The following is a 27,774-nucleotide window of genomic DNA, read 5'->3' as shown; positions in this document are numbered from 1 at the left end:
GGAGGGGTGCCTGGGTGGCTCAGTGGGTTAAAGCCTCTGCCTTCGGCTCAGGTCATGATCTCAGGGTCCTGGGATCGAGCCCCGCATCGGGCTCTCTGCTCTGCGGGGAGCCTGCTTCCCTCTCTCTCTGCCTGCCGCTCTGCCTACTTGTGATCGCTCTCTGTCAAATAAATAAAAATTTAAAAAGGACATTAAATGTTGACGAAGAGGTAGAGAATCTGGAAGCCTTGTACATTGCTGTTGGAAGTGGAAGATGCTGTGGTGGTTGTGGAAAGCTGTCGGGCAGTTCCTCAAAAAGTTAAATGTAATTGCTATGTGACCCAGTGATCTGCTCCTAAACATACGGCCAAGACTACTGAAAACATGTTCACACAAGAGCTTGTACATGAATATTCAAAGCAATACTATTCACAATAGCTGGAAGTTGGCTGTTGACCATGACGCAAGTGCCCATCAGCTGATTCCTGGACAGACCACATTTGTTCTATCCATATAGTGAGTATCATACCGACACAAAAGGGAATGAAGTTCCGATACATGCTGCAACATGGTTGAAACTTGAAAAAGTTACACTAAGTGAAAGAAGCCACACGTCAAAGATTGTATGATTTCATTTAAATGAAATGTCTAGAATAGCAAATCCATAGAGACAGAAAGTAGATTAGTGGTTGCCAGAGGCTAGGAGGTAGGTGGACTGGTGAGTGACGGCTAACAGATATGGAGTTTTTCTGGGGGGTGAGGAAACCATGCTGTAATGTTAAAAACTTATACACACACATGCAAAATCCCGCACATAGATGTTCATAGCAGCTTTATTCATAATTGTCCAAACTTGTAAGCTACTAAGATGTCCTTTAGTATACGAATGGATCAATAATCCGGACTATCGAATATTATTCTGTGCTAAAAGAAATGCACCATCAAGCCATGAAAAAGACATGGAGAAACCTTATGTGTGTATTACTAAGTGAAGCCAACCTGAAAAGCCTTCAGACTGCATGACTCCGACTGTATACCAACCTGGAAAAGGCGAAATTGTAGGGATTGTAAAGAGATAAGAGGATGTCAGGGATTTCGGGGAGGGAAGGATGAATAGGCAGGGCAGAGGATTTTTTAGGGCAGTGAAACTACTGTGTATGAGAACTCTAATGGTAGATATGTGTCCTTAAATGTTTCTCATACCCACGGAATATACTGCCAAGTTAAACCTACTGTAAACCATGTACTTTGGGTGATTGTGTCGATGTAGGTTAGTTGATCATAACAAATGTACCACTTGGTGGGGGGTATTGATGATAGTGAGGCGGGGCTGTGTGTGTGTATGTGTGCAGCAAGTATATGGGGACTCTGTTAATTCTGCTGAGTTTTGCTGTGAACCCAAAACTGCTCCAAAAAATAGTCTGTTCTAAACAGTCCTGAAACTAGATAGTGATGATTGTTGCGCAACACTGTGAATATACTAAAAAACCACTGAGTTATGAATTGTGAAAGGTGAATTTATGCTATGGGAATTAAAGCTCAATTTTAAAATAAAGAACATGTTCCAAGAACATTATATAAATGGGATCAGACAATCTATAACCTTTTGGGATTGGATTGTTTTCACTCAGCTTAATTCCTAGGAATTCATCCAGGTTATTGCTAGTGTCAATACTTGATTCCCTGTTGTTGCTGAGTGCTCTCCGTGGTATGGAGGTACCACAGGTTATCTGCCTAGTCACGTGTTGAGGTATGTCTTTTTCCAGTATTGGCTGTTTTGAATGAATCTGCTGTAGACATTGGGTACAGGATCTTAAATAAACATAAGTTTTCATTTCTCTGGGCTAAATGCTTGAGTGCAGTTATCCAGTCATATGGTAATTGCACGTTAGCTTGATAACAGACTACTGAACTGTTTTCCAGAGTGGGACTACCAATTTACATTCCCACCCAGGAATAGGTGAGAAATGCAGTTTCTCACCAACATTCGCCTTGCCACTATTTTTTATTTTAGCCATTCTAATAGGTTTGTGGTGATCTATCATTTTAATTCACATTTCCGGATGGCTAATGATGTTGATCATCTTCTCATGTGTTTATTCTTTCTAAATACAGAATTTAGTTAAGCCTCTAGATCTTTCTACCATTTTACAGGAGATACAAAAGAGAAGCAAGTTGAATGGTATCCTGGGGAAACAGTCAAAGTTAGGATGTTTTGGGACATTCTATGGGCTACATATACTAATTTCAACAACAAATCAATGGTTTGAGGAAAGAAGTATGTATATGGAACGACGGTTACGGAATGAAAGAGACATAAGAGAAATAATAGCTAGATGCAATATGTGGCACTTGTTTGGATTTTTATTTGAAAAAGCAAACAAAAAGTATCTTTGAGACAATTGGGAGAACTTGAAAATGGACAAGGCATTAGACCTTACTAAGGAATTACTGTTTGGGCATGGTAAAGGCATGGTTGGTTACATAAAATTAACTTCTTTTCAGATAGAAATCAACACTGAATTGTTTACATGGTAATGACATATCTAGCCTATGTTTTAAAAGTCTAGCAGAAAAGAACAAAGGAAAAAATGAAATTGGAGTGGAAGAGTAGAGAAAGAAGATTGGAAAATTATGATAGTTATTGAAAGTGAGTGATGGCTAGCTGAGCGTATATTTTAATATTCTTCTTACTATTGATCAAAATTTTCCAGGGTAAAATGTTTGGAAAAGCACTTACTGAAATAGTGTTTTGTATTTTAAAATAAAACACAAATGTTTGTTGCTCTGAAGCTTTGATGAAAAACATCTGATTCTGGTGGACAAATAACTGAAGTTACTTTAAAAAAAAAAATTCAGGCAGAAGAAAACAAAAGATTGAAGAAACTCCAGCTTGAACAAGAAGAAAAATTGGCTATGGAATTGGCGAAACTAAAACATCAAAGTCTAAAGGATGAAAAGATGAGGCAACAAGTAAGAGAAAACAGGTATCTTGGTTTTTATAAATTTCATTTATTTTGTCTTTGCCTTTAAACTTTTATCTAATGAAAAAAATTTTTTTCTTTATGTCATTGCACTTTGTTAATATTTTGTCTGGAAATACTTATTGTTTTAAATGCTATGTATATTCATTTGGGAAAAGAAGTCGTATTCAAAGAAGTGAAGTATTTAAGGTGGAAATAAATAGCAATTGTTTCTTTTTTTTACAATGACCTAAAAAATAGACTCATGAGGGGCACCTGAATGGCTCAGTCATCTAAGCATCTGACTTCGGCTCAGGTTATGATCTCGGGGTCCTGGGATACAGCTCCACATCGGACTCCCAGCTCAACAGGGAGTCTACTTGCCTCTGCTCATGCTCTCTCTTTCTTTCAAATAAATAGAATCTTTTTAAAAAATGATACATGAATCTTACTCTTTTTTTTTTTTTTTTTTTAAGATTTTATTTATTTATTTGACAGACAGTGAGAGAGAGCACGAGCAAGGAGAAGGTCAGAGAGAAAAGCAGACTCCCGCAGAGCCGGGAGCCCGATGTGGGACTCGATCCCGGGACTCCAGGATCATGACCTGAGCCGAAGGCAGTCGTCCAACCAACTGAGCCACCCAGGCGTCCCTCATGAATCTTACTCTTAAGTGAAACCTTAGGGGGATACATAATTTAATTTTCTACTCAGACATAAATTTTCTACAGTATTTCTGGAAAGTGGCTGGTTGGCTATGGCTCAATACCTCTAGTAATTGGGATAGAAACTTCTTTTTTAATTCAGGCCTCACTTTGAATAATCTTTTTTCCCATATTGTTTCAAAACTGATTTCCCTGTAACTTTCATGCATTTATTTCAGTTCTGCTCTCTGATGAAAATCACATTTAGTTCTTATTTAGGATATCCTTTCATATTTATGAATCCCCCAAATGTTTTCTTCTATAAGATAAATATCCTTCATTTGTTCCATATATAATATGATTTCAAGTTTCTTCACCATCCTGGTTTTTCTCTGTAGATGTAATTTACACAATTATTGTTCTAAAATATTGCCCTCATAATTGTGTATAATGTTGCAAGGTAGTGCTTTCTAGTAGTGGGACTGTTAACCACATTGTTCTAGAATATATTTCTTAATATTGCTTAGAATGGAATTGCTTTTTAGAAGCAGGCATGCCACACTGTTGACTAAAACTCAGGGCTAAATAAATGCTCATTCTATAGTTATATAGTTGAACGTATTAGAAATTTACTTTGATAATTGTTACGTATTATCTTAACTGCGCTGGACTTCTGTAGGATATTATATGACCTGTGGGTGAGCTTCAGGGATTTTGAGCTTCACTAAAGTATATTTATGTGTTTGACAAATGTACCCATTGTATTTTTCTGGGTCTATAACTTTGATCACATTCTTTAAGGGATTACTAATATTTAAAGGTTTAAAATTGCCACTTATGTCTTCATATTATTCTAGTTGCAAAGTGTCTTTTCGGACATTAAGTCTCTAATCATTGTTAGCTGTTCCTCATGGGTTTATGTTGTCTGGAGATGAAATAACTATTTCATCATGTATTTGTCTAATTCACTGGTCTAGAAATTAAATAGAGGAATTTTCTACCTCTAGCAATTTTTAGACAAGGTGTTGCAAATGCTTTCTCTGAGAACAGAATATCTGGAGAAAGTATAAAAGTAAGATCTGAGAGAGGAAGGAAACCAGAATGGTAAGCTTGGCATTTGTAGCTACACTTCCCCTGGAGGTCCTGCTGATTCCAAAAGGATGGCTGAGAGGTCAGTAAGCATATTGCAAGGTATCCAACATCATTTTACAAGTTTTATGCTTAAAATTTATACACTTTAGTGTATGTTTTACTTCACTAATACAGAATTCAATTAGATTTTATTAGATAGATACAGATGAAGAGATAATGTTAGTGGAAAATAGAATAAAGCACAGAGAGACAAAAGGGTAGAAAGATAGAAAAGAAAACTTAAAAGAGGTAAGGTCTATGATGGAAAGTTCTAACGGATGTATAATTTTAGTTGTAGGAGTAGAAATAAAAGGATGATGCAGAAGCAGTATTTGAAAAGACACTGGCCAAGAATTTCCAAATATGATAAAGGAAATAAAGCCACAGGTTAAAACACAAAAAATGACGAAAATATACCTATACTCACCGTACTCAAACTTTTGAAACAATAATGAGAATCACAAAAGCAGCCCCACAAAAGACGATTACCTTCAAAGGAGCAGCAATCAGAAGTATGACTGAATTTGAAAGCCAGCAGTGAAAATGAGAAGACCGTAGATTTAAAGGGCAAAGGAAAGTAGTGGCCCATCTAGAATTCTGTATTTTGTGAAAATTTTCTTCAAACTTAAGGCAAAAGTCATTCAGTTGAGTACTTTTTCAAATAGAGTATGCTGTTTCTAAGCAGTGTCAAAAATTCTAAGAGTTTTTCACTTTGTGCATAAGCCATGATAGAATTTTGACTGATGCAGAAATGGACCATTATTCTGATTAGTGTTTTCATCTGCTAATTGGCAGGTCTAAATTCAAGGAAATGTTTACTGTGGTACTCAAAATATATCCTAAGTTATTAAAAGTCATTTATATTAAGATTAAGCTCTTTAAATTAAAAGAAAGAATTAAAACCCAGGGTAAATTTTGAAAGGTCATTGAAATTTTTTTGAAAATAACTGAGTTTGAAAGTCACAAGATTATTTTGTTATTTGATTTTTTAACACGATTTTTTTTTAATCCAAGAAAATATTTAAGACACTTTCTCACTGCTTTTTAACTTGAAATGCTTTAACTCTCTATTTTTAGAAGTCTTTTTTTTTTTTTTTTAAGATTTTTAAATTATTTATTTGACAGAGATCACAAGTAGGCAGAGAGAGAAGGGGAAGCAGGCTTCCTGCCCGGCAGAGAGTCCGATACAGGGCTCGATCCCAGGACCCTGAAATCATGATCTGAGCCAAAGGCAGAGGCTTAACCCAGTGAGCCACCCAGGTGCCCAAGAAGTCCTTTTTTTAATTAAAGCATGAATCAATTAATAATTACATATGTGATTAACAATTTTAGTCAATTATTTAAAATTATGATTAATTGTATAATTATAATTACACAATTTATAATTACATAATTGGCAACTGTACATTTATCACATTGTTAACACATTGTTTTATGAAAGGAAAGAAATATCTCATGTATAATTTGTATTTAAGTTCAGCAAAAACTAGCTCAAAGAGAAGATAAGACATAGTCTTCCCTTATTAAATACATAACCCGTTCCTTGCTGATGCCAGTACAATTAAAACAATCAAAGGTTAATAGCAACCTAGTGAATGCTGAATCAAGAAAAAGAAATGGTAGCAAAGTTTGTGGTATTATTTGTTTTACTTGTCCTTGCTCCATCCCCTCCCAGCTCTGAGGCAGTCTAGAAGGCAGTAGTAGCTCATATTGTATCTATCCCTGGTTCTGGAAAGAGCAGAGCAGATCTTATTAGAAAATTGTTGTATATGTATGTTTAACCTACTTGGGAGCTCCCTGAAGGACTGACACAAGATGCCTATCTCTATTTCACATAACTCCTAACTCAGGCCAGAAAAGCATATTGTATCTCTGATAATATGTATCAGAATATGTAAGGGATCCCTACAATTTAACAACAAAAGACAATGCAATTCAAAAATATGCGAAGTACTTAGAGATTTATTCAAAGAAGATAGACAGTGGACAATAAGCATATGAGAAAAACACTCAACATCCTTAGTCACTAGGGAAATTGCTAGGATAGCTATAATAAAAATAATGGAAAATAAATTGTTAGTGAACATGGAAACAAATTGGAACCCTTGGACATTGCTGGTAGGAATGTAAAATGGTGCAAGCGCTGTGGAAAACAGTTCAGCGATTCTCAAAAAGTTAAATATACAATTACCATATGATTTAGTAATTCCAGGCCTTGGTGGGTATCTACAAGGACCGAAAACAGACTTAATCAGATATTTTTACACTAGTGTTTAATGCAGCATTATTCATTATTCATAATAGCCAAAAGGTGGGAACAATCCAAATGTCCATCAATAGCTGAATAGATAAACTTTGATATAGATAATATCATTCAGTTTTGAAAAGGAATGAAGTTCTGATACCTGCTATAATATGGTTGAACCATAAAAGCAATATGGTAAGGAAGTAAGCCAGACATAAGAGGATAAATACTGTATAATTCCACTTATGTGAAATACCAGTACAGGTAAATTTATGGAGACAAAAAAGTAGTTAGACGTTACCAGGGGTTAGGGAAAGGGAAGAATGGGGAGTTATTTACTTAAATGAGTACAGCATTTCTATTTAGAATGATGAAAATTTCTGGAAAGAGTGATAGATGGTTGTAGAATATTGTGAATGTAATTAACACCACTGAATTGTATACTTAAAATAGTTAAAAATAGCAAATTTTTGTTTTGTGTATTTTACCACAATAAAAGTTATAGGATTAAAAAAAAAAAGCTTATGGGGTTTAGCTAAAACTGTTACTCAAGAGTCATTTATAATCTGAAATGACTACTAGAAATGAAGGCTCCTTCTGGAATTATTAGAAAATGAACAGCAAATTTCCATCTGGAATGATTACAAAAAGAATATAGAAGAACAATAAGAGCAGAAACAAATACATGAGAATGTAAACATAAAGTAGAATCAAAGCCAAGAATTGTGCCTTAAAAAGGCTAGGAAAATTGACAACCCCTGACAAGAATGATAAAGTATAACAGAGAATGCATGAATAACCAATTTTTTTTTAGAATGGATTATAGGATATCACTATAGATCATACAAATATTTGCTAGATTATAGGATATTGTGAACAATTTGGTACAAATATAGAAATTTAGATAAATTCATAAATAGAACATTTTACCAAACTGACTGGCACAAGTTGTAACAGAAACCTAAAATGTTTCTATAACTTTTAGACTTTTATATCTATAATTAACCTTGTTCACAAAGAAACCTATGTGGTTAGGTGGTTGGTGAATTTTACCAAACACTCAAATAATAACACCAGTCTCACATAGTTTTGCCGAATGGGAAAAGAGGGAACACTTCCCAATTGATTTTTAATCAGGTCAGTACCTGAATAGGATTAAAAATTATAGACTAATTTTTCTCTTGAATTTAGCTATTGTAATTAGAAATTAGTATCAAATCCAGTGGCAAGTGAGAAAGATATTATTACATCTGACTAAATTTTAACTTATCCTAGGGAATCTAAAGTGGATTTAACTAGAAAATCAATACATGCAATTCATCCCATTAACAGAATATAATAGAAAAACTATATGAGTGGAAAAAGCCAATTGATATAAATCAATTTAAAAAAATTTAAAAAAGGATTAGGAAATTAGGAATAAAATGGAGTTTACAGTAACATCATACTTAATGGCAAATGTTAAACACTTTATAAGAAGACAGGGATGCTTGCTATAGTACCTTCAACTAATCTTTGTATGGACATACTAGCCAGTGCAATAATGCAAGAAAAGTAAACAAAAGGTGTTAGGATTGGCAGTAAAGAAATAAAACTTTAATTATTCCTAGATGATATGACTGTGTATGTAGAAAATCCAAAAGAATCTATGTATAAATTATAAGTTCAGCAGTGTTGTTGGATGTGAAGTCAATATTTGTATTTCCTCATTAATTGTATTTCTGTAGATTAACAATTAGAGAACAAAATTTTAAAAAATAATTTGTACAAGAGCATAAAAAATAAATACCTAATGAAAGAGGTATAAAACCTCAACACTGAGAGAAAGCAAAAAATAAACCATTATTGTAATTTTTTTTTTTTTTTAGTTTATTTATTTGAGAGAGAGAAAGAGAGCATGAAAGGGGAGAGGTGAGAGGGAGAAGCAGACTCCCTGCTGAGCAGGGACCCCCCCCCCCCGACCCCCAGTGTGGGACTCCATCCATGGGATCCAGGATCATGACCGGAGCCGAAGGCAGTTACTTAACCAACCCATTCACCCCCAAAATAAACCATTATTAATAGTTTTTAAAACCTAAATAATTGGAAGGATATACCAGTTTAACTGAATTAAAAACTCAGTATTGGGAACATGTCAATACTCTTCAAACTGATTCATATAGTCCTATTCAGAATCTCAGCCAGTATTGTTTATAGTGACACTTGAAGAGCTTATTCTAAAATGTATAAAGAAATGCAAAAGTACCAAGAATGGCTAAGATGATCTTTAAGAAGACCAAAATTGGAGACTTATTCTCTAGGATGTGAAAAATTATAAAGCTACAATAATTATAATATTCTGTGGTTTTAGCACAGAATAAACAAATGGATCAATGGAATGGAATGGAGCCGATCTTCTCACCCAGAAAATTTAAACCCTAATGGCCTAAGGCATCCTTTATCTGTAGTGAATTAACTAACCTCCTATCAATCTAAAACAATACCAACTATATACTGTCTATGAGAAAATTAAAATATAGTTACTCAGTCTTCCATGGGGCTAATTTCCCTTAGGGAACCCCAGCTGAGGAAGGATGGGATATATTCAACAATGGATCCATGCATAGATGTACACTTGAACTTTATGACATTGCAGAGAACTGTCACTGTTCTGGTACTGCAGAGCAATCAGAAATGGACAGTTTTATAAAATGGTACTGGATCAATTCAATAGCCATATGTACAAAAATGAACTTGATTTTCACCTCACACTACACACAAAAATCAATTCTTGAGTGAATGTAGTCTAAAAGTCAATGGTGAAACAAAGTTTTGAAAGACTAATATAAGAAAATGCCTTTATGTCTGTGCAGTAGGCAACATTTCTTAAAACATGACACAGAAGTCATGGACAATGAAGAAAAAGATTGGTGAATTAGAATACTTCCCTTCATCTAAAGAAACTGAGAGTAAGTACAGACTGGAATGATACACTTGCAATGCATATAAGCAACAAAAGACTTGTATCAAGAATATATAAAGAACTTTTATGCAGCAGTAAGAAGTAGACAATTTAGACTAAAAACAGGCAAAAAAATATTGAACAAAAACTTCACAGATGATGTAGGAATGACTCAAACTTATGGAAAGGTCTCAGTTTTAGGAAAACAAATTAAAACCCTAATGATATATTACACACCCACAAGACTGGTTAAAGTGAAAAAGAATGACGAGACTAAAGAGTGTTACTAGGATGTGTAGCAGTGTAAGCACTAAGAGTATGAAGCCTTGCAAAGCATTAGAAAGCTGGCATTTTCTACCGCATTGGAACACAGCCTACCCTGTGACTCAGATATTTCACTCCTAGGTAAATATCCAATAGAAATGTGTGTACTTGTCCTTCAAATGAAGGTCACTTATTTGCATGTTAGTTTTTGGAATTTGATGGACTTTGTTTCAGAGAGGTAATTTTATAAATTGTGATTGGGTTCATACGTTGGTTTACAGATACTAATACCTAACTCCAACAAAAACCCGTATAAATATATTGCAGTCTATTAGAGTAAAATATGTAGATTAACCTAGAAACTTAATCCTCATTTAAATTATTATTTTTTATGAAAGAAAGCGATCTTGTGTCATATACATTTATACCTATAACAGTAAGGGCAAGAAGGACACATCACAACACCAAGAATAGCTTACCCATGAGGACTGTGTCTTTGGAGGTATAGGGTACTTATAAGTGGTTTATAATTAGGTGAGTGCCTCTGTTATAGAAAGAATTAAGATGTGTTTGGGGCACCTGGGTGGCTCAGTTGGTTAAGCATCCAACTCAGCTCAGGCCATGATCTCAGGGTTGTGAGAGCAAGCCCTGCATTGGGCTCCAGGCTCAATGCAGAGTCTGCTTCAGACTCTCTGTCCCTCTGTCTCCCCACAACTCTCTCTTTCTAAAATAAATAATAAATCTTTTTAAAAAAAGAATTAATTTGTGCATCCAAGTAACATCTAAGGACCCTTCCAACATAGAATTCTCATGTTCAGAATTCTGGCACATTGAGAAGTTATATATGGCATATTGTTTTCCACTAAAGCTAGGGAAAGAATTCATTCAAAAGCAGTTTAGAGATTATCTGAGGGCAATCCTCATTTTTAACAGATAAGCAAATAAGCCCAGAGAATTGAAGCAAACTTGCCCATGGTCATTCCTCTTCATCATCGTTATAAAAAAATAGTTACCGTTCGTAGAATGTTTACTGTGTAACAGGTACTTTTCTAAGCTTTTTATACACATTAACTAATTCCCATAGCTAACCCTTCTATAGGTAATAAAACCAAAGTATAAAATTTAAGTAAATTGCTTTAAAGCACTTTAGTTCTTTTAGCTCAATAGCATTAGTGGCTGGACAGAAGTTTTAACCAATATCGATAAACCATCTTCTCTGAGTCACTCTGGCAAAAGGATTTTTAGTGATGATTATTGGAAATAAAAGGGTTGTTTTGTCTAGAAAATTATAATGCCTCACTTCGTATGCATTCTGAGTTTTCTTTGGGTGAAGGGAGGAAAGGATATTGTTTTCAAGGTATTTAATAATATAAATATCTTTTACATTTAGAAAAAAAGTTCTTTTAAACTTCAGATCTAGATTTCTAAAATAGGAAGAAATATGATCCTCAATTTTATATTTCTGTCTTTTTTTTGAACAGTATTGAGCTCAGAGAATTGGAGAAAAAACTAAAAGCTGCTTACATGAATAAAGAAAGGGCAGCCCAGATTGCAGAGAAGGATGCCATTAAATATGAGCAAATGGTAATCATGTTTCTGGTCATTATGTTTTCTGTATTTTTAGCTTCATTTAGGAAACCAAAAATAGACCAATTTTGTGAAAATTGTTATATATGATAAGGAATTTACACTGCTAGGTTTCTTAAATACTTTTATATTTTCAGATCCTTAAGGTACAGGAACTCCTAGATTTAATAGTGAGCCTTGTTTAATTTAATATTAGAACCTTTCAGAGGCACAAAGAATGAGGTTGCTGTTTAGAATGAATAGTTATACTCAGTCTGAGCATTCCTATGGTCTCTTACTGATTATTCTTTGACAAATCAATATAGTACAAATTGTTAGTGTGATCAATATATTTTAGAATGTTATTAAATTTTGTATGTGTTAAATGTTTTAAAAATTAAAGTGTTTTATAATTTTAGGCAGGAAACGTGCCTGTTTTTTAAGTAGCTCCCTCTTCTTTTTCTATTTTTATCCTCTTTTCTAACTCCTGACATACTGCCAAGTTAGGGCAAGAGTTATTCTTGGGCAAAGGAATTTCAGACACGCTTACCAGTGGTGTTATACAGTAAATGTAGAATAGGGTTTATTGAGTGAATACTTCCAAGCAGGGTGCACACCATCATCTGAGCCCTTGGAAAGGCTAGATGGTAGATGAAGAGGTCTGACTGTTGTTTACATGGTCTTGTAAGTTCCTTTCGCTCGTTTCTCTATTATGTAGAGCATTTTGATGGTAGAGTTCCTTCTCTCCTAGATCCCTTTCAGAGATATTACACAACTATTAAAGAGAAGAGGTAGGGTTAAATGTTCTGGCTTTTAAAGTTGTTCTGCATATATTTTAGGTTAAAAAGAAAGCTGCAGAAAAATCAAGTTGGAGAATAATACATACCCCAATCCATTTTTTTAAACCTGTATGTGTACATCAGCCATGTGTAGATCTCAACACACATATACGTTCACATACACATACAATTAGAGGAATAATATCAAAATACTTAACCAGCGCCGTGTGATAGAGTCATCTAGTACAATGAGATGCTGGCCCCCGCGATCTGTGCGTGCGTGTGTCGGTGCGGGAGAAGTTGGAGCTTTGCACGGCCGGCTATTGACTGGCATCGCTTGTGGTGAGACAGGTTGTAGGAGAGCATGAGGAGACTTCATTTCCTAAGCCACGTAGTTCTTTTCTAAGCTTGCAGAAATGAAGTAGGACATAAACCATGTACTCTTTGGCTAATAGTTTGCAGTTTTGCCCCGATACTTGAGGTTTCTCAAAGCAACTGTACATTTTAATCTGACTCCTTAAAGAATTTTTGCTATTTTCTAAATAAAATTGGTTCATAAAGATTAAACTCAAATAGTCCTAGAACTTGACTATGTGTATGGCACCTACGGCAATGTGTACATAAATGTTTTTATCATTTCACATTTTTTTAAAGAACCTATTACAGCATGTGATAAAAAAATAGAAGCAGAGAAAGAGTTTTGGTCAAGTCCTGTTAATAGTGTATTTGGTGTGCAGGCATCGTTGGATCAGGAATAGCATTCAGCATTCATACTTTAATCTGTTTCTTCTTGTCTGTTTGATGCTATTAACCATTCTAGTGTTTGGATTGTGGTCATAATGGTAAAAGGTAACAAAAATTGCCTCAATATATTTAATTTACAATTTATTTGGTTACTGATTTCAAAATGCTCAAAACCAATAAGGGGTTTAACCTAGTTAAGAAGCAAGATTGTCTCCAACTCAGAGGGAATGGTCTTGAGTGAGTGAATTAAAAGCTACAGAAAACAGACACAGTAATATATAAGGCTCTTCTAAGTTAAAGTGATTATAAAGGGCATTTAATAAATGAGAGATGATGGACTTCAAAGGCCAGAGGCAAGAAGGAAAGTTTAGGCTGGGAAAAAAACAAGAGTTGCTCAGAGCTGTTTAATAGCAGACCTCTATGAAAAAGAGTACCAACCTTGTTGTAAATGCACTTGATACACAATGACGTTAAGAATTGCCTGTATCAGCTTTTAAATAAAAGAAAAAGAGGACTGCTGCTTTTTAAACATAGTATTGATAAGGTACTTCTAATTTTATTTGCTGTTTTTCAAATGTGGAGTTACTAGTTATCCTTTTCCTGTATTTCCTTGAGACCTACTTGAAGGAATGGGAAAGCCTCTTTAAGGTTTGACTCATCATTCAAACCGTTCAGATGACCGTAACTTCCCTTAGCTTTTTATTTTGACAGATGAAAATGTTTTATGCAGTAGGCTTTAAAATATTCCATTACATCTGTTCTGAAATATTCTATCATACTGTGCTCACATTTGAAAACGGAAAGATGAGTCTTGTTTTAATAACAGAAACGTGATGCTGAAATAGCCAAAACCATGATGGAGGAACACGAGAGAGCAGTAAAGGAAGAGAGTGCTGCGGAAGACAAACGGAATCAAGTAAAAGCACAGTATTATCTTGACTTAGAGAAACAACTTGAAGAACAAGAGAAGAAAAAGCAGGAAGCATATGAGCAGTTACTAAAAGAGAAACTCATGATTGATGAAATTGTTAGGAAAATCTATGAAGAAGATCAATTGTAAGTTTATCCCAGCTTTTTTCCATGTCTAAACATTGAGATTCGATTGATCTTAAGCTTGTTTTGAAGACATAAAGCAACTGAACAGTGCCTAGTGCGTAGTAAGTCCTCAGTAAATTTTATAATCATATAAACTAGAACTCTTGTTTATCTTTGTAAGCATGACAATTACCTGATAACAAATGCTTATTAAGTAACAAATGATTAAACCTTTGTTTTTCTTAAATATGCACATATCGTGTCAGAGGACTTGTATTCTGATCATTTCTTGGCTAGACAGTGGAAGTGTAGGTTGTTGGCCTTTCTGAAGTGAGATGCATAAAACTTCATTAATAGTTTAGAGGAGAGGGGGCACCTGGGTGGTTCAGTGGGTTAAAGCCTCTGCCTTTGGCTCAGGTCATGATCCCAGGGATCAGGATCCCAGGGAGGCAGGGAGCCTGCATCCCTTCCTCTCTCTCTGCCTCTCTCTCTGCCTACTTGTGATCTCTCTTTGTCAAATAAATAAATAAAATCTTTAAAAAAAAAATAGTGTAGAGGAGAGGTATAAGTAGTATTTTACTCAGAAGATTCATACCTGTCATTATATTTAGTGATACACAGTGGATACTCAAAATGTTTGTGGTATTAATGAATGAATAAACTGTAAGTAGAAAAGCTGTGAGGCGCCTAGTTGGCTCTGTCATTTAAGCATCTGACTCTTGATTTCGATTCAGGTCATGATCTCAGGGTTGTGAGACTGACCCCATGTCAAGCTCCAGGCTCAGTGGGGAGTCTGCTTGAGATTCTCCTCCCTCTGTCCCTCGCCCTGCTCATGTGCGCGTGCTCTCTCTCTCTCTCTCTCTCTCTCAAATAAATAAGTAGGTAAGTAAATAGAAAAGCTGTTTTTGCCCATGTTATTATCAACTGAAGGAAATGACACATTTTTCAATATTATTTCTATTACTATAAACTATACTCATTATTGCTTTTTAGGGAAAGACAGCAAAAGTTAGAAAAAATGAATGTAACTCGAAAGTATATAGAAGAGTTTCAGAAAGAGCAGGCTCTCTGGAGAAAGAAGAAACGTGAGGAGATGGAAGAAGAAAACAGAAAAATCATAGAATTCGCCAACATGCAGCAACAAAGAGAAGAAGATCGGATGGCAAAAATTCAAGAAAATGAAGAGAAAAGGCTAAAGCTTCAGAACACGGTAATAAAATAGCCACTTCTTTAACACTAGGGAAATTCTGAAATACTTGTTATAGAATTTGTTTCCTATTAACGTTTGTGTGTTTCTTTAAAATTTAATAGTTGGCTCAGAAATTGGAAGAAATGCTGCGGCAACGTGAAGATTTGGAACAAGTGCGACAAGAATTATATGAGGAAGAGCAAGCTGAAATACATAGGATGAAACTAAGAGTAAGTTTTGGAAATGGAAAGAATGATTAACATAGAGAAGCGTATCACTTTGAGATGAAGCAGTAGAAAAATGGTAAAAACCCAACTATATTGGTAATTATATTATGTGTAAATAGTATAAATAGTATAAACACTAAAATTAGGGGCGCCTGGGTGGCTCAGTGGGTTAAGCGTCTGCCTTCAGCTCGGGTCATGATCTCCAAGCCCTGGGATTGAGCTCTGTATCAGGCTCTCTGCTCCCTGCTTCTCCCTCTTCTTCTGCTCCTTCCCCTGCTTATGCTCTCTCTCTCCCTCTCTGTCTCCTTCTCTCTCTGTGAGATAAGTAAATAAGTTTTTAAAACAAAACAAAACATCACTAAAATTAGGAGAAGAATTTTCAGGCTGGATAAAAAAGCTAGTCGTAGGCAGCAGTTAGCAGCGCAAAAGGTGTGATTCAGCTGTCTGCCCTCTAAGAAACACAATTCAAATACGAAGACATATAGTTTAAAAACAGAAGGATGGGGAGAGAGATACTAAACACTAATCAAAAGCAAGTTAGGGTGGAAATCATGATGCCAATAGGATAATTTCATCTAGAGGCTGTAACAGCCCTAAAGGTGGATGAGTCTAAATGAAGCTTCAAAATGGATGAAAGAAAACTGAAAGGAGAAAGAGACAAATCTATAATTATAGTTGAAGATTTCAGTATTCCTTCTCATTAGCATATAGAATAGTCCAAAAACCACAGGAAACATTGTTGAATAATATCGTATCCTGACCTCAAGTCAGGATGACGTGCCGGTTTTCTAATTGAGTTGTTTGTTAGTTTATTGTAGAGTTTTGAGAGTTCTTTGTTATTCTAGATACTAGTCCTTTGTCAAGTTTGTAGGTTTACAGATTTTCTCTTAATCTGTAGCTCGTCTTTTCATCTTCTTAACAGGGTCTTTCTCCAAGCAAATGTTTTCGGTTTCTATGAGGTCCAGTTCACCAATTTCAGTTTTTATAGATCATAATTTGACATCAATTCTAGGAAGTTTTTGCCTAAATCCTGACAAATTTTTTTTTCTAAAACTTTTTACTCTTATATTTGTATCTGTGATCTGCTTTCAGTTAATATTTCTTATAGGGTATGAAACTTAGGTCATGGTTTTTGCTTTTAGATGTTCTGTTGCCCCTACCAATTGTTGAAAAGATTTTTTATCCTACATCAAATTGCTTTTGGAACTTTATTGAAACAGTTAAGTATATTTGTATGGGTCTGTTCCTGGGACCTCTGTTTTGCTCTTTTGATCTATGTATCTATACCTCCACCAATACCACACAGAATTGATTACGGTAGCTGTAGTCTTCAAATTTACTTTAGCCTTTCCATATATATTTTAGAATAATCTTATCTCTATCTACAAAAACAGCCTTCTGGGATTTTTTTTTAAAGATATTATTTATTTGACAGACACAGATCACAAGCAGGCAGAGAGGCAGGCAGAGAGAGAGGAAGGGAAGCAGGCTCCTCGCTGAGCAAAGAGCCTGACGCGGGGCTCAATCCCAGGACCCTGGGACCATGACCTGAGCTGAAGGCAGAGGCGTTAACCCACTGAGCCACCCAGGTGCCCCAGCCTTCTGGGATTTTGATAGGAATTGCATTAAATCTGAGTATCAATTTGGGGAGAATTGACATGTTCACTATGTTGAGTTTACCACTCCATGAACATAGTATGATTCCCATTTATTTATATCATCTTTGAATAGTTTCCTCGGTGTTTTATAGTTTTCAGTATATAAATCCTGTATGTGCTTTATAGATTTATAGTTAAATATTTCATTTTTTTTGAGCAATTATAAATGGAATTTGTTTTAATTACAGTATCCATGGACTCATTATTAGTGAATTAACTTTATATTTATCTTGTATCTCATAACCTTCCCGTATTCACTTAGTAACTTGTAGGAGTTGGGTTTTTTTTTTTTCCCCTACATAACCAGTCATGTTTTCTAAGAGTAGGGAGTCTTCTATCTTTTTAATTTCCTTTTCTTGCTTTATTGTACTAACTGAAACTTCTAGCATTGTCTATCACTATGTTGAACAAGAGTGATGAGATAGACGTCAGCTCTCTTTGTTGCCTATTTAAGGGGAAAGCATGCTGTTAACTGTACTTTGTTTTGTAGATAGATGTTCTTTATTAACTTAAGAAAGTTCTCTTCTATCCCTATTTTTCTGAAGGTTTTTATCATGAAGGTTTTGTCAAATGCTTTTTCTACATTTATAGATAAGATCATGTGCTTTTTCTTCTTTATCCTGGTGGATTACATTGATTTTTTTTTTAATACTGAAACAGTCTTCATTCACTGGAATAAATCCCACTGGTATATAATTTTTTTAATGTATGTCTGGATTCTATTTTCTGATATTATGCTAAGGATTTTTTCATCCATATTTATGAGGAATATTGGTTTTTAGTTTTCTGTTTTTATACTGGTGTCAGGATAATACAATATTCATAAAATAAAAAGCGAAGTTTTCCCTCCTCTCCTGTCTTCTGGAAGATTGTATAAAATTGGTTTTAATTCTTCATTAAACATTTGGTAGACTTTTCCAATGAAACCATCTGGCCCCGGAGTTTTATTTTTTGAGTTTTAAATTATTAATTCAATGTCCTTAATAGTTAAAGGGCAATTCACATGATCTTATTTCATAATTGGTTAGTACTAATGACTTGTGTTTAAGGAAGTTATCCATTTTATCTAAGTTGTCAAACTTGTTTGTGCAGAATTATTCATACAAATCCCTTATTATCCTTTGGATGTCGGCAGGGTCTCTAGTGATATCCCATGTTTCATTTCTGATATTGGTAATGTTTTTCTATTTTTGGTCACTCTTGCTTTTGGTTTTTCAAGTTTACTGACTTTTAATATCAGCTTTCATGAAGTATAACTAACATATACACTTGTAAGATATTTAAAGTATACATTATATGGTGATTTGATAAATGTTTACATTGGGAAAGGATTCTCTCCATCTACTTAATTAATATGTATCAGCTCATATGTTTATCTTTGTGATGAGAGCATTTAAATTCTACTCTTGGCAAATTGTTATACAATACAGTGTTATTTAACTATAGTCACTATGTTTTACATTAGATCCTCAGACCTTATCCATCTTATAGCTGAACTCTGTACCCTTTTACCAACCTCTGCCTATTTTCCCTGCCCTCTAGCTTATTATTTTCTTATTATATACAAAAATTAACTGAAATGAATGAGACAAACAAAAAAACTGAAACTACAAAATCTCTAGAAGAAAACACTGCAGAAAGACTTTATAACCTTTAGAAGGGTGAAGATATTTTAGTAGTTTAAAAAGGCAAGACCCATAAAGGAAAAAGTTGAAAATTGGGTTTCATCAAAACTAGTAACTTCCTAACACTTAGGAAAATGTAAATGTAAGCCACAGTCTGGGAAACAGTATTCCCTACATGTATCTTACAAAACCTTTTATTCAAAACATAGAATGTTTATAACTCAATAATAGAATACAAAGAACCCAGTGTTTTTTAATGAACAAGAAATCTGAACAAACATTTCATTAAAGAAATATATGACTAACCAATATAAAATAAATTGTTAGCTTTTAGTATTATTTTTAATATTTTTCAGCTATATTAAAACAGATCATTTTAGATACTGTTTCATCAGTGAGGAGGAAACCGAAAACCACGTATTGATATCAAAACCAATTGCATATATATTCTTAATGACTAACTGCACAGAAGAAATGCAAAATATGTACATTTCTTTTTAAAAACAACGTAATCGATTTATATATATCTATTATCAAGTTACCCAAAAAAGTTAAGGGACTAAAGTGTGGTGGAGTTGTTGGTGGGGGCTGGGAGTTAACACCCTTGGGGTAATTCCTCAAGCCAAGAGGGGACAGAAATTAAGGGATGAATGCTTCTTCCTGTCAGCCTTGTGGACAGACCTGAAAGGTGCTCCATGCATTCCTCACAAGGTCTTGGCAGGATTAAGCCACAGTTGCCCGCATAGTAACCAGTTAACTTATGTACCCATGTGTTGGCTTTTCTTCCTTCCCTATTTCTCTCTGCTTTTCTCTCACTGATGCTTCCTGAGATCTTCTCTCATAAAATATGTATACACAAATATTGTGTAAAGCTCTGCTTTCATAGGAGAACCCAGACCAAGATACCTCTAAACGTTTCCAGGCTCAGAGTAGTTTTACAGCAAATTATTTCAAACCTTCAGTAAATAGCTATTTCTTAAACCACATTATGGGTTGTAAAATTATGCAGTCCATATTACTTATATGTATAAAATCCTGATCCAAACAGATCTAAGAGTACAGGAACACTTTTCTTGTAGAAAAAAAAAAAATATGTTTTGTTTTGTTTTGCTAACACCTCCCTGATTTTTACCCAGATGTCTTTACCATTACTAAAATTTGTATGGGAGATGGGTCCCAGGAGATGTCATCAATTCATTTGATTCAATGTGTGTTTTCTGTGTGTTAGGTATTATGATGAGCTCTGGAGGAGTTCAAAGCTGAGACAGTATCTGCCTTCACTGAGCCTTCTGACTTCCATATCATACATGGCAGATGAACACAAACTGTAATATCATAACACCATGCCCAGTATCATAAACTAAAACGATATGATACATAAAATAATAAAAAAAATGTGAGGAGATAGGGTACGGGCATATCAAATAAATTAAATGTTGGGAAAATTGAATGGTATCAAAGGTTCAAAAGAGAATTCTAATTCCTAAAAGGAATTAGAATGATTAGAAAAGACTTTCTGGAGGTGAGATCTGAACAGATTAGGTAGAGGTAAGTGAGGACAAAGAGGTTGAATATTCAAGATAATGAACAGAGTTACCGTCACTGATATTCCAGACTGATTCACTTAAAACCCACTCCTACCCTTTTTGTCTTACTTTATTATAAAGACTATAAAATTGAAATCACATTTCTCTTCTTTTAGCCATAATTCTTCATACGACCTAGGTAATCTCCCAAGTTATCCTTGCACTTCATGGTGTGAAGACAGGAGTAGGCAAAGTGAGGTTGCAAATCATACATAGAAGATTGGGTCATTGGGAATAGTTTTGGTAGTTACCATCATGGAATTTGAGCCATACTGGTTAACTCTACAAAAAATAGATGGTAACCAAGATGGCAGCTGGTTCCCTGGCCCTCTATGCCACCTGCTGGCCTGTAGTAAATCCCTTATAGTTAGTGTTACATGTAAAACCCTGCTCATACAGCTGTTGTTAAGGCAATATTTTGAATGCCTTGAGGATATGGCTTACCTCCTGGAAATTGTGTTAGAATTAGGAAAGGCTGGTTACAGTTGAGAAGGAATTAAAATTTATATCAGTCCTAATTGGATAACACTAAAGCAAAAATAGAATCTAGGTGTTAGATGGGTGGTCACTGTAACCATTTTTCAGTTATGTTTAAAATTTTTTATTAATAAAATGTTAGGAAAATTAAAGCTTGTAGGAAAAGACTAACTGTGCCAAGTAATTTTGAATTTTCCCAAAAAACTTGATTGTCATTTCTAGATTATTATTCTGAAAAATATTTACCAGTGATTTGAACCACAGTTTCAGGCAAGATTCTAGAATGATTCATAGTGGGTACAAATTTCACAGATTTAATAACCTCAGGTGTGTAAAAAAGTTTTTATATCCGTTCCTTCCAAAATATATATAAATTAAAATTTAAAAATAAAAGAAGGCAATCCATAGGTAACATGTCCTTTATCCAGTGAGTCTTAAAAGTCTAAAATCTTAACTTCTGACTCCCCAAAACTTAATAACCTACTGAGGACCAGAAGCCTTACTGATAACATAAAGATTCGATTAGCAAATATTTTATATATGTATTACATCCTACATTCTCAAAGTAAGCCAGAGAAAAGAAAATGTTATCAAGAACTAGTTTTTCAGTTTTATTTCTTATTTTAAACTGCACTCAACCAAACTCTATCCACCCTTTCTTTGTAAATCTGCTGTAAAGAAACAGTTACTGAATTAATGTTTATATGGATTGTTGTTTAGGAGGAAGCAGAAGAGAAATTGAGAAAGCAAAGGGAGTTGAAGCAAGATTTTATGGAACAAATGGCCCTGAAGGAATTAGTACTCCAGGCTGCAAAAGAGGAAGAGGAGACCTTCAGAAAGGCTATGCTAGCTAAGCTTGCTGAGGATGATCGGATAGAACTGATGAATGCTCAGAAACAAAGAATGAAGCAACTAGAACACAGGAGGGCTGTGGAAAAACTCATTGAAGAGCGTCGCAACCAGTTCCTTGCAGACAAAGTAAGAAAGTGTTCTGTTTTTTTCATTATCACTGAACCAACAATCAGCTCATCTGTTCCTCCACGAAGCATTTCACTGAGACCCTTGCTGTTAGGTTATCTGTTTACTAACATATGGTGTAGACGTTTTCTGACCAATCATTCCTTAATGCATCTAGAATGTATTTATTGATGCTTTCCATTGTGCTAGACACTGGTTGGCTGGTGTTGAGAACATAAATACAACTAAGTCCATGATATCTATGAGTTTGTGGTCTTGTATAAAAATATATAAAAGTAATCATTATAAAGATAGGCCAAGTACATGTGATAATAATTATACAGGTATGGGCATCTCAGTATGGTAGAGGGGACACAGATCATGAATGCCCTGGATGCTATTTTAAAAGTGATCTTTATCCAGGCGTACCCACTGAAGAATTAAGTAGGCTACATGGTTAAGTTCTGCACTTGGAAAGATGACTTGAGTAGGGATATTGGGGGTAGAGTGAGGGGAGTAAGACTGGAGACAGGGAGACCAGTTAGGACATTACTATGGTAAGTCGGTGAGAGGTGGGGAAAACTCATGCAGATGGAGAAGGAGGGAGATGTGAGGGAGATAGCTTTGATGGGGCTTGGTGACCAGTTAGGTCTGGAGAGGTAAGAGCAGGATTACGGCTGCTGCTACTACTACTAAATAGTACTATTGCTTCCATCTTCAGTGAATGGGTGAGGTCCTAAAGAAAACAAAGAAAAATGGATTTCAAGGGGATATATAATTCCATTTTGTCCACATTAATTCTTAGGCCCCAGGGGGAAGATTTTTTAACTGGCAATGTAGACTTCAGAGTTGGAGAAGGAACTAGATTTGTGCCTTTGGACACATGTTTCATTCATAAACCTGAAATAATACTTAAATAATCTGCCTCACTAGATTGTTGAGCTTTAAGAACCCAATAAGATAATATGTAAGTACTCTGTAAGTACAAACAGCTCTAAATATGAAGAATACAGATTAGACATATGGTAAATATTTATGATTAATGGAAGTGGTAGCAGTAACATGAAAATTTATTGAGCGTTTACATGCATCATTCACTATTCTAAGCTCATTAAAAGCAAAGTGACAACTTTAAATTTTCAACCCTGTGAGTTAGGTATTATTCTACCCCCATTTTAAAGATGTGAAAACTAAGGCATAGAGAGATGACCTATATATTGCTCAAGGTTTCACAGCAAGTAAGTGGCAGAGCAGGGATTAATAAAGTTACTTATGGTAATGATGATCTTTTCCTGTATGGGTGGACAGGAAGAAATCTTGAGATATTCTTGTAATCAACAGATACTGACCTGTTAGGCATTCTGCTGAGTGTTGGTGAAGGAACCAAAATAAATAAAAATTAATTCTCATAGCTTCTAGGGTAGTGCAAAAAATAGGGTACAGATTTGTAAAAGATTTGATTATATATAAAATTATACTGAGTACATTTCCTAAATGTACAATGTAAACATTTATAGAATTTGGTAGTTGTAATTTACTAATTGTGCAATACGGTTGACCCATGAACAGCACAGGGGTGAGGGGTGCTGGACCCTCCCCCTCACCCAGTCAAATATCCACAATTAACTTCTGACTCCCCCAAAACTTAATAACCTACTGAGGACCAGAAGCCTTACTGATAACATAAAGATTCGATTAGCACATATTTTATATATGTATTACATCCTACATTCTCAAAGTAAGCCAGAGAAAAGAAAATGTTATCAAGAAAATAATAAGAGAAAATACATTCACAGTATTATATTGTATTTATTGAAAAAAAATTACTGGTAAGGGGACCTGTGCAGTTCAAACCTGTGTTATTCATGGGTCATGGACATTTCTGGCAGAACTATGTGGGTTTACCTGGAAATACTTAGAAGATGAGTAAAAGCAGAAGACTATTCTAAGTTGGCAGCATATGGAAATACCACAACGAGAAACTTGAATGATAGGCAGAGGAGTCTAGATATGATACAGTAGGAAACTGATGATCATAACATGGTCTTTAGCAAGAGGAGAAGGTAGTAATTCAAGAAAGAGGTGATGAGGACCTGGAATAGGTTCACAAAGCAATGGAAGAAGCAAGAAAGGTTAGAGTTTAAATATTTTTAAAGTAAGATGAGACTGGTATAGCTTTTTTAGACCATGAAGGGTAGAGTGGAGGAAGGAGTCAAAATAACTCCCAAGGTTTTAAATATGAGAAACTCAAAGACTACCAAATGCTGTTGTGTTATGAGGTAGAACAAAAAAGATACAATACTTCAGTTTTAATCATGGTGTGTTTGAAACGGAAATGCAAATTGAAAATATTCTTAAGGCAGTTGACCCAGAAGGGCAAAGCTTAGGTAAAATTTTCCTAGAAATACGTATCTCGCATTAAGCAGCACAGAGAGAGGTTCAAGCTAAGAGGATTCCTCCAAAGAATTATGATGAGAAACAGTAAGAGGGCCAGTCAAGTCTTGGTGAACATTCTTATTTGATGGTAGGAGGAGGAGGAAGAAAACATTGACATGACCAAGAGATGGTTAGAAAGGCAAGAGAATCTAGATGGTGTGTCACTGAAAACCAAGAGAGATCAGCTCTGTCTTTTGCCTGCTCCATGAAGTGTCGAGATACTTTGGCTCTCCTCTCTTCTTACTTATGTCACACCATAGTTCTGTTGCCATATTTCCAGATGTCTAAATGACAAAGTTGGAAACAATTTGTCTTAATTTTCTGTAATGTAAATATTCCTAGTATGAAGCTGTGTGCTTCAAGTGTCTGAGATTGGGTCATATCCCAAGGGCAAGGGTGGATTTTTATTATCATGGAATATGTTAATCCTTTCCATTATAATCCTATGAGGCTCTAACTCTGATTTCTAGATTTTGAAGATATTCCTAAATAGGTATCTACAATTCTGTCTAGCTTTTTAAGAAATCATACGTTTAGGCAGACAAAAATCTGAAACTCCCCAGGAAGCAGTTTCCTACTACCAGCTATTCAGAATTTGTCCTAAATGGACAACTTGGTTTCAGAGTTTTCTAAACTCTTTATCCTAATTTACTATAAAAATGTTTATTAGGATATTTAATGTGTTTACCACATCCTAAGAAGAGAAATCTTGTATTCTACCCAAATTAGAGACTATACATCATTGGACAAAAATTTAACAAGTGAGTTTTCCTCATAACATTACAGAACTTTCTTGTATCTCCTTTCTATAAGGAACACATCAGTTAGAATTAGGTTTGGCTACAGGTACAGAGACCAAATTAATGGTGTCTCAGTAGATAGTTTATTCTTCCTCATAAAGTCTGTATGACCCATCTGCTTATATTCCGTTGGCAGAAACCAAGTCCTATTTTGACCATACTGGACTGTAAGGGAGCCTTAGAAATGTAGTCTTTAAAAAAAAAAAAAAAATAATAAATTCAGGTGTAACAATTCCATGGAAGATTCTGTTACCCTATTTGATCTTAGAGGTAACATAAGTAAGGGCCACTCAACTCTGATTCAGAAACAAGATGGATGAGAATGTCTTTTCTCAATTAGCTGTTATCAATGCTATGTCTGATTCTGTAATGCAGATAGTATTATAGTAGACGAAATACTCTCATGAGAAGCAATTACAGGTTTAAGTGGCACTGGAAATGGCTGTGTCCTAGCATTCCCCTTTTTCTTCATTGGTAACTATGAAGAGTTATTAGGTTATGTAGAAGCTGGTCTCCCATTGTAGGAAAACAGACATACTCTTTTCTAGTTTACATGACTTTGACAAGGACTGGTCTGAAAAAATGAGCCTAGGAAACTTTAGTTATTACAAAGACACGCTTAACATTAATACTACTTTAATTCTAGGTGGGAATTCACCGCTTCAGTGGTCTGCCTTTAGCACCCTTCCCTTTCCAACAGGATTATTTGGGTATGGCTCCATAAGAGTTCTTTTAAGCCCTAAAACTTTTAAAGCTGGTCCTCTCTTCCATAGTATATGGTACAGAAGTTTGATGTGGTTATATAAGAGCATTCAGAACTCTCTCCTGAGAAACACCAGTTCTTTTTTTTTTAAAGCTCAGCAAGTCCCAAGATTGGATTTTTTTTTTTAAGATTTTATTTATTTATTTGACAGATCACAAGTAGGCACAGAGGCAGGCTGAGAGAGAGGGAAGCAGGCTCCCCGCTGAGCAGAGAGCCCGATGCAGGGCTCGATCCCAGGACCCTGAGATCATGACCTGAGCTGAAGGCAAAGGCTTAAGCTACTGAGCCAACCAGGCGCCCCCCTATTTTGTTTTATACAGTAAACTGCCTTCAGCACTGGGCATATGGTTAACATTATATAAATATCTGAATAAATTAGGAAATCCCTTCTTTGAAAATTTTTTCCTTGGTAATGAAGTTATATTGTCCTAGAAATATATACTTGCCTCCCTAAAATCCCAGTCATGACTACTGTTTTTGTAACATTAAAAGATAGAGATATATTGTATATATAATAAATATAAAAATACTATATAGTATATTCTGAAGTTAGTGTCAAAAATAGTTCATCAATTTTGTCTAATTCACTACGAGAATAGGTTTTATTTAATGACTTCTTAAAAGATTAATGTATGCTGTGACAATAAAATTTTTTACATTTCCAGCAACGTGAACTAGAAGAATGGCAGTTGCAGCAAAGAAGACAAGGATGTATTAATGCAATTATAGAAGAAGAAAGACTAAAACTTCTCAAAGAACATGCTACAAAATTACTAGGCTATCTCCCTAAAGTAAGTGAGATTTAACTCAAGGTATAATCTTCCTGAACTCCAATAGTGGGGAAAATTACGTGGTAACCAGGACTTCAGAGGGTCTGGGTTTTGCTTACTCCTGGCTGTTCACAAAGCAGCAGTGGGATCTTAGGCAGTCATTGACACCTGTCTCTAAAATGAGAGAGTTGGTCTTGGCGCATTCTTAGAAGCAGGAGCTAGATTTCCTTTTTTTTTTTTTTTTTTTTTTTTTTTAAGATTTTATTTATGTATTTGACAGACAGAGATCACAAGTAGTTAGAGAGGCAGGCAGAGAGGGAGAGAGGAGGAAGCAGGCTCGCCACCGAGCAGAGAGCCCGATGCGGGGCTCGATCCCAGGACCCTGAGATCATGACCTGAGCCGAAGGCAGAGGCTTTAACCCACTGAGCCACCCAGGCGCCCCTTTTTTCTTTTTTTTCTTTTTTTTTTGGTAAACTGTTTTTAAAAGTACTTCCAAAAGATAAGATTTTCATCTATAAGTGAGATACATTCTGACTATAAATGAAGTAACAACTGAGTTTCATAAGCCATATAAACATCTGGATGCATGTAAATAAAATTTCCATCTTTTAAATTTAGAAATGTCATTTGATTTATTCATCTGGAAGAATCAAGTGCTTATTTTTTAGTGCAGTGCTAAGGAGGGAGAAAGGGAATTGAGTAATTATTGCTTTTCCACAGGTTGTTACAGTCTAATTGGTTGATAGGATTAATTAATATAGTCTTCTTTTTAAATTAATACGTCACCTTATAAGTTCTGGAGAGTCTGGGATTTAGATATTTTTAAAAGTAAATGTGGAGATGGGGAGAGCCTAACAAACCTGATATATCCCCAAATGACCTAAATTATTCTTTAGGTCCTTTAAGTTATATAAGCAAATACTTAAGAGGCTTTTACTGTATAGTATAAGGGAAAAGAAAAGTAAATAAAAGCATGGAGAATTTCAAAGGGCTTGCT

At 35.0% G+C, this 27,774-nt stretch overlaps 1 protein-coding gene across 1 annotated transcript in view; it reads left to right on the top strand.

The window, feature by feature from the left end:
* The window catches only part of LOC111153119 (meiosis specific nuclear structural 1), a 40,518-nt gene that overhangs the window by 12,103 nt on the left and 641 nt on the right, over positions 1-27,774 (top strand). The window contains exons 4-10 of the mRNA XM_022511917.1: positions 2,839-2,966; positions 11,646-11,748; positions 14,080-14,309; positions 15,282-15,498; positions 15,600-15,707; positions 21,771-22,028; positions 26,672-26,797. Of these exons, the coding sequence (XP_022367625.1) occupies positions 2,839-2,966; positions 11,646-11,748; positions 14,080-14,309; positions 15,282-15,498; positions 15,600-15,707; positions 21,771-22,028; positions 26,672-26,797 (1,170 nt within the window). The remainder of the gene's footprint in view (positions 1-2,838; positions 2,967-11,645; positions 11,749-14,079; positions 14,310-15,281; positions 15,499-15,599; positions 15,708-21,770; positions 22,029-26,671; positions 26,798-27,774) is intronic.

This window comes from Enhydra lutris, unplaced genomic scaffold, assembly GCF_002288905.1.
Source record: "Enhydra lutris kenyoni isolate GAN:26980312 unplaced genomic scaffold, ASM228890v2 scaffoldscaffold31, whole genome shotgun sequence".
NCBI classification, from domain to species: domain Eukaryota; kingdom Metazoa; phylum Chordata; class Mammalia; order Carnivora; family Mustelidae; genus Enhydra; species Enhydra lutris.
Note: the sequence above shows the minus strand (reverse complement) of the source record. Positions and strands in the feature narration are given on the sequence as shown.